At 60.4% G+C, this 7,809-nt stretch overlaps 1 protein-coding gene across 1 annotated transcript; it reads right to left on the reverse strand.

Annotated features, from left to right (window-relative positions):
• Positions 1–2,737: 2,737 nt before the first annotated feature.
• Positions 2,738–7,545, reverse strand: VENTX (VENT homeobox). Its single transcript, XM_011980826.1, has 3 exons — positions 6,843–7,545; positions 4,801–4,961; positions 2,738–4,719 (listed from the first exon to the last, which is right to left on the reverse strand). Exons 1-3 carry the CDS (start codon positions 7,081–7,083, stop codon positions 4,339–4,341), a joined length of 783 nt encoding a protein of 260 aa, XP_011836216.1. The 5' UTR covers positions 7,084–7,545; the 3' UTR covers positions 2,738–4,338.
• Positions 7,546–7,809: the final 264 nt, after the last annotated feature.

Below are 7,809 nucleotides of genomic sequence, written 5' to 3' on the forward strand. Positions count from 1 at the left end.
CCTCCCACCTCCCTCACAGCCGGCAGCCTGGGTGTCCCAGGGGAAAGCTCGGGCAGCAGGCAGAGGGGTGGGTGCCTCCAGTTGGGACGGCTGCAGGTCACATGTGGAAGGGCAGCCACGCCCCCCACCCCGATGAGCTCGGCTGCTCCCCCCAGCCCCCTTGGGAACGGTGGAGGTTGACCCCGCTCAGGAGTCTCTTCCAGGCCTTTGAGTCACTCTCCACAGGACACCTTAACATAGGGTTTTAAATCTGCACAGACTAAAGCAGGTGTCACCTCACTGTGCTGTGTGGACACGCAGCAGCTACAGACGGCGTCAGCCGAATGGCGGATGCAGGCACGGCTGGATCCAGGGAGCCAAAGGCTCTGCCTCACTCTGTGCTCATACCCTACTCGGCTCTGTTCCTCTGCTTCACTTTGCGCTCGCTCGTACCCTGCCTGGCTCTGTCCCCGCAGGGCTGTGTGTCATCAACAGCACCTGCTGGGCTGTGAGAGGAGAGGCCCCTGCTCTCCAGCACGGTGGCCATTTCCCCAGAAGAGCTGTGGTTCCGAGCCCAAGCAGCCCCTCCCTGCAGTTTCCTGGATAGTCTCAGGTGCAGAATCTAAAAGAGAAGTGCACGAGCCCCGCGGACTCCCCACGGAGAGGGCAGTGGATATTCTGCCATATTTATGTCATGCTGTGTTTTGAACCCTTTGAATGTCAGTTTCAGATCTGAGGCCCTGAGTGCCGCCTCTGGAGACAGGGTTTCTCCACACCTGAGGACACGGACCACTCCCCAGCACTGTCCTGAGCCCTCGGAATCGTCCCCACCAGCTGTACGGGTCCGTGCTTGCCCACACTTCTTCATCACGGTTCATGCGCGTCTGCGGCTGTGTCGCCTCGGCCTCTGCACCAAGGGCACCCCACCCTCTCCCAGAGGCTTCTGCAGGAGCCCAGCTGAGTCCCCTGGGAGTCCCCGAGGGTTCCTGTCCACTGGAAGTTAGATGTGGAGGTTCCCAGAGATTCTTGGCAAGATTATTTCATAGCAACTGCCCCTCCTACCCAACCTGCGGGGAAGGAGCCGGCACAGCCCTTGGCCCCATGTGGCTGAACAGCTCAGAGGGAAAGGAGGGTGAGCAGGAGCCTGGCGGCAGCCAGAGCCCGCCAGCATCCACACCCGGGCCCACAGCCTCTCTGTCCTGACAGCCGCTCGGGTTACATACAGAGAGGACAAGGCAGTGACAAAGGGTGTCTGGGGCTTGGGAGAGACACACGACACACACACAGCACAGACGTTCACTACATGACACACGCATAGCACACGTTCACTACACACCCACACACATTCTACACAAAACACGCACAGCACACACGTTCATTACACACGACACACACAGTACACATGTTCACTACACACCCACGTACACTGCACAAGTTCACCATACAACATGCACAGCACACACGACACACACGTAGTGCACATACACAACACACAGTAGACACGTTCACTACACATGCACACATGCTACATACGACACAGCACTCATTACACATGCAGAACACACACGATACACAGTAACACCACACGTGCATAGCTACACACGCACACACAACACATATACACCCCACATCCAGAGCACCACACAATCCTCATACATGACACGCACGCACTCATACCATGCACATCACACGTGACACACCCACTCACACGCCATGTGCAGCACGTGACACACCCACTCACACGCCACACACAGCACACATGACACGCCCACAGGTGACTCCGCTTCAGCAGGAATCACTGGGGAGCTTGGGAGGGGTGTCTAGACACAGCTGTTTTCTGATGCATCTTGGCCACACCCCAGGACTTTCTGCCTCTCACTCAGAGCTGGACCCTGAGGGCCCCCGTCCTACCCCCCAAGCTCTGCCCTCCGGCTCGTCCGGCCACAGCCCTTGTGCCCAGCTCTGCTGAGACCTCCTCACAGAGGCCGCGTCTAACCGCCTTCCTCTGCCCGGGGCGTGTGGTGTCTCTGCCCCGCCGCCCTGCGGCCCCCGTCACGTCAGGACCCCCCATGCCTGTCAGATGTCCACCTGGGGATGTTGAGTGGGGTGGGGCCGAGAGCACCTGGCGCACTGGGCTTGTGGGGGCAGCTGGGGGCATCCAGGAGCAGAGGACTTGCCAAACTCGGGGCCTGACGTCCAGCGGTCAGAGGACCCCAGGGGAGAGGGGGAAACGGGCTGCGGGGATGCGAGGAAGGCCCTGTCATCTAGTGACGCAGCAGGTGGGTGGAGGAGGGCTTGGGGGCATCTTGGTCTTCAAGGTCCACTCAGATACCAGCAGCCCATGGGGCCTGGGCCAAGTCCCTGCAGCCCCGGATGGGGAACAGGGAGGGAAGTTTGGAAATCACCGGTGGCAGAGCCTTCCCTGGGCCTGAGGGCCTTGTGGACCCCCCGGAACTCAGGGTCTAGGTCCCTGCTGGGCACTTGGAACCCGCCCCACTCCTCAGCCTCCGGGACTTTGTCCTTTTCCAGAGCTCCTCATCTGCAGGATGGAGCCAGGGCCCTAAGAAGGTCCAGGTGTGGCTCTGAACAGGCCCAGCTCTGCCCCAATGGGCTGTCCACCTTGTAGGGCCCAGTGTGCTGACAGGACGTCAAGACAACACCGGGCCAGGGCCCTTACTCACCAGGGGAGTTCAGGGCCAAGACTGTGTGGTTTGCGGCCCAGGGCCACACAGGGGACCGGAGAGCAATCCCCAAGGGCGGCGAGGGGCACTTGTACTTTTATCACGGATGTGCCCCCATCCACATCCACAAGTCAGTGCTGCCCAGGCCCCACCAGGAGCCCCTGTCCAGCCACTGCCCTCCGAGGGCCTCGCCCAGGCTTCCCTCACATGGTCACTCACCAGGACGGACGCACAGCAGCTGTTCTCCTCTTACCTGGCGTTGTATTATAAAATCACATCCAGCTGTAAACACTTCCAACAAGGCAGAAGCGAGCAAGGGGAAAGTGGAACTCGCTGTGGACGCGGCCGCAGGACCACGCTTCTGCTCCTGTTGGGGTGCCCGGGTGGGTTTCACAGGTCGCAGTCCTGCAGGCTGAACCTGTCGCCTGGGCGCCCCGCGCTGCCTGCCCCCAGGCACTCTGAGGCGACGTGGACGGATGCTCACTTGTCTAAGTTTCCACGCATGCAGTCAGGAGTCCGCACCAAGAATGGTCCATCCATGGGGGGGTTCTCCCCGGGAAGGGCTTCCCAGCCTCCCACTCCGGGCACTTCCGGACCTTCTGCAGGAAGTGCTGTCCTTGAGTCATTCTGTTTTGTCCCGAGGCTGCTGTGAGGAGGGGGCAGGTGAGCTGGTGCTGGAGGGTGGGGACCTGCGGGACAGCTTCAGTCCAGACACAGCCGCAGGTCCCAGCTGCCCCACCTTCCCGGGCTGGAGAAGAGCAGCCTCCAGTAGGCCGTGGGCAGTCCCGGCTCACGCACCGCCCAGAGCACACTGCAGGACCCCAGCATCCCCGCCTTCATTTTCACCTGTTCCCTCCTGCTTTCCAGCTTTGGAGTTCTTGTTAAGAGGGACTTGAACCACAAGGCTGTAAACACAACACCTGCATTCCCTTCCAATCCTTCCTGGTTTTCTTTTTTACACACAAAGCTTACCACCTTTACTGTTTCCAACTGGAAAACCAGTTTTTCCAACACTTTTTAAAAAACAAATGATCCTTTTATCGTACGCTGAAAGCCCTACCCATGACAAGCCCACTTCTGCATCTGACTCTGTTCACTGACCCTTCATTTACTTCCTAAACCGACCCTTTCGGTAACTTTCAGTGAAGAGGTGGCTTTAATAAATATATTCTCAGGGCCGGGAGTGGTGGCTCATGCCTGTAATCCCAGTACTTTGGGAGGCCAAGGCGGGCGGATCATGAGGTCAGGAGTTCAAGACAAGCCTGGATAACATGGTGAAATCCCGTTTCTACTAAAAATAGAAAAAATTAGCTGGGCGTGGTGGCGTGCGTCTGTCATCCCAGCTACTCAGGAGGCTGAGGCTGGAGAATCGCTTGAACCCGGAAGGTGGAGGTTGCAGTGAGCCAAGATCACGCCACTGCACTCCAGCCTGGGCGACAGAGCAAGACTCTGTCTTATAAAAAAAAAAATACATATATATACACATATACATATATATAGAGAGAGATAGATAGATATATACATACATATATATCTATTCTCCAGAAATCTCCAGAATCTTTGTGTGGTCAGGGTGAGAGGCGCCACCACGATGTAAACACAACAGCTGAGTCCTCCAGGTAGGAGCCAGGTGCAATCCGCAAGACCGTGAGCGTGGGAGAGAGTCAGAGGCGCTTCCTCAAAAGGCATCCCCTGTCTCCGGCAGAGCGCACAGGCCCCAGGGCCCCGTGGACAGGGCTGGTCCCGGTGCAGGCAGGCCACTTCCTGCGGTTGGGGGGTGGTGCGCCAGAGGTTGCCTACAGCAGGAAGCCCCCGTAGAGGCCAGGGCCTCCTGTTCCACTTGGCAGAGACCCCAGAAGGAGCCCGGGGGCAGCATCAGAGCCTGGGGCCCAGGCAGGGGTGCCCAAGGGCACAGCAGCTGCAGGCCATTGGCAAGGCCAGAAGACGGTGAGTGGAAAGCTGGGGGCACGTGGAGAGACCCCAGGAAGGGGCTGTTCGGCGGGACTTCTTGCATTTGCCGTTTGTGTTTCATCCGGCGATTCTGAAACCAGGTTTTTATCTGCAGGAAAACCAAAATCAGAGCAGGGGTGAGACTAGGCCACCGGCCCACCCTTGCCCACCTCAGCCCGGCCCGCCTCACCTGGACCTCTGAGAGCTGCATCTCCCTGGCCAGCCTCTTCCGCTCAAGAGGGCTCAGGTACTGGTGGTGCTGGAAGACGCCCTCCAAGGTGTGGACCTGCTCCGTGGTGAAGGCTGTGCGGACACGGGGGCCCCGCAAGGTATTTGGCTCCTTACTCAACCCTGGCATAGAGGGTAAGAGCATTTGGCTGAGCCTGCCACCCCATGGGGCAAGCCCCGCCCACAGGTAACAGGTGAAGACAGCCATGTTGGGGGCTGGGCAGGGCAGATCTTCTCACCTGACAGTGACCGGCAGGGGCCGCAGCCTCCAGGTCATGTGCGTGCGGAAAGGGACTCAGAGAGGTGACTCAGGGGAGGGAGAATGCTACCAGCAGCTTGGGCCTGCCCTCCGCTCGGCTGGCTCAGCTCACTCAGTTCGGCCCCATCCCACACTTCCCTTCCGAAGCCGGTTCCCAGGATGCCCTTTCTGCAGACTTCCAGGCAGGTAAGGTAGAGTCCGTTACATGCAAAGGCCTGGGGACCCACCCAGGGAACTCGGTCCCTGTCCTGGGCTCCGGCTCCTCAGCCAGCAGAGCCCAGCTCAGTTAATCCCCAGGCCCACCTTGGTCAAGTCTGTTTTCTAATTTCTAAGTTAAGGAATGGGGGCTGGCACTAAACAACCCCACAAGGTGGTGTGTGGTCTGGGTCCCAGGAAGGAGGCCAACGTGGCGAAACGAGCTCAACATTTAACATAAGTCTGACCCAAATGCTCACTGGAGTTTCTGCGGAAGGAAGAGTATTTTACAAAATCTGTCTTCACGTTAGCCTGAAAGCACATGGGAGACCCGAAAAGCAAATGCCTTGTGGCGGGGAGGGCTGTAGGACTGGGATCAGGAAGGGGGTTGGGGGACAGGAATGGTTGACTTTTTTGGGGTGGGGCAGGATAGCTAGCTGGGGCCGGGCGCGGTGGCTCAAGCCTGTAATCCCAGCACTTTGGGAGGCCGAGGCGGGTGGATCACGAGGTCAGGAGATCGAGACTATCCTGGCTAACACGGTGAAACCCCGTCTCTACTAAAAATACAAAAAACTAGCCGGGTGTGGTGGCGGGCGCCTGTAGTCCCAGCTACTCGGGAGGCTGAGGCAGGAGAATGGTGTGAACCCGGGAGGCGGAGGTTGCAGTGAGCTGAGATCCGGCCACTGCACTCCAGCCTGGGCGACAGAGCGAGACTCCGTCTCAAAAAAAAAAAAAAAAAAAGGATAGCTAGCTGGGAAGAACATATTTAAATTTTCATTTCCCTGAAGTACAAAGTTACTCCATGAGGATCAGTCAAATTTTTAAAAATGAAAACTTATAATGTTAACCCCACTTTTGACCAAGTACTACCTTAAACCTAAAAGCGGCAACGATGTCACAAAGACTAAAACACAAACGCGGAGAGCCTTTGTTCTCAGCAGACAACAGAGCATCTCCGGGCCACAGACCGAACTTCAGAGTTTCTGCAGGCACCGGGTCACCGCCACCCCTACAGCAAACCTGCAGGCTCTTTGAAAGACCGCTGTGCTCCAGGTGGCCTGGAATGGGCTTGAGCCTAGATGCTGAGCAGGCACCGGCTTTGCTGGGGGCAGAGGGGGGTTGGCAAATCGTCGGACCCCTGGAACTGGGTCCCGCTGGTTGCGGGGCTGGAACACCAGGGGCACAGGTGCCCACGCCCGCGCTGTGTTTCAGTGAGCGCCCGGAATCAGGGCAGAGAGGTGCGGACAGGGACCCCTTGGACGGTCCCTCGGCACCAGGCCGCGGTGGGACACAGCTGAGGAACGGGGTGCCAAGGGAGGCAGAGGAGCCCACCGGGGGCTCAAGGAGAGAAAATCCCCGTCAAGGCTTTGGTTTCGAGGGAAGCTGCGCTCTAGTGAGGCGCAGGCAAGGCCTCCGCCGGCCCTCATGGAAACGTCCCCGGCCCTGACCTCGTCCGCCCCGCACCGCGGGGAGTTCAGCCGCCGGGCTCCTGGCGTCTCCCCCACTCCCATCTCCACCTGGGAAGGAAGGGACCCCCGGCCCGGACCTACCAGCCACGGTCCTCTCCGGCGCAGGCAGATCTGAGGACGTGGCGGCCTCCTTGATGCTGATGGCCTGAGGGGGCTCCCGGGCGCCGGATACCTGGCCCGGGCCAGGGAGGCTCCCCGGGGAGACGTCGGCAGGCCTGGACGTGGGGGTCAACTCTGAGCAGCTGCTCTGGGAGAGCCAGTCCACAGAGCCAAAGCTGGAGGGCTGCTGCTGGCCACGAGGTGGGGAGGAGGAGAGGCGCATGGCGGCCAGGTGGGCCGGAGGGAAGGCCGGGCGGGGCTGGCCAGGCGCAGGATCCACCTCCGGCCTCGCCGGGCGGCGGCGTTTATAAGCCCGGGAGGAGGGGGCGGGAGCCCGGTTTGCATACACGGCTAATGCCCGGATAAGCAGCGCCTAATTGCCTTCGATTCAGAGACACAAAGGAGACCGTTCACACCTCCCCGGCTCCGCGGTGTCTGGGGCAGGGGCGGGGCTGCGGGCCCTGGTTAATGGAGAGGGGACGGTTCGGGATCGGTCACCTCCTTTCATCTCTCCCAACCCCCACCCCGCGGGCCGAGGCTGCTGGAAGGTAGGAGGGTCCCGCTCCCACTCGGGCCTGCCCTGGGCGGTGCCGGGCGACCTCTCCTCTCCAGGGGGACGCTGGCGCCTGTGCCCAGCCCGGACACCCGAGGGCGAGCAGGCTTCAGGCTGGGAGAGTCAGGGCGGACTCAGCCGGTGCCCGCGTGCGCTGCGTCCAGGCTGTGCGGTCGCGCAGGAACCGAGGGACGCTTTCCGGGAAAGACGCGGAGGGCTCGGGGAGCGGCGCGCGGGGACGGCAATGTCGGGAGGGGCCTCTCGGGGCACTCGTCCGCTTCCAGCCCTACTCCGGCTCCTCTGGGGGACTCACTCCCGGGGCCATCGCAGCAGCCTCCGCATGCGGGCGCGGGCGGCTCCCTGACCCCATCCGGAGCTGGAAGGGCCGGAGCCACT

The sequence above is a fragment of the Mandrillus leucophaeus genome, unplaced genomic scaffold, assembly GCF_000951045.1.
Source record: "Mandrillus leucophaeus isolate KB7577 unplaced genomic scaffold, Mleu.le_1.0 Scaffold219, whole genome shotgun sequence".
Lineage (NCBI taxonomy): Eukaryota > Metazoa > Chordata > Mammalia > Primates > Cercopithecidae > Mandrillus > Mandrillus leucophaeus.

What these genes read in the sequence shown, in the direction of transcription:
- VENTX (XM_011980826.1), bottom strand. Translation starts at nt 7,083, where the DNA reads ATGCGCCTCTCCTCCTCCCCACCTCGTGGCCAGCAGCAGCCCTCCAGC. An exon ending in GCCGGAGAGGACCGTGGCTG is followed by an intron (nt 4,962 to 6,842) that starts GTAGGTCCGGGC and finishes CCTCTATGCCAG; the next exon opens with GGTTGAGTAAGGAGCCAAAT. An exon ending in TGCAGCTCTCAGAGGTCCAG is followed by an intron (nt 4,720 to 4,800) that starts GTGAGGCGGGCC and finishes GTTTTCCTGCAG; the next exon opens with ATAAAAACCTGGTTTCAGAA.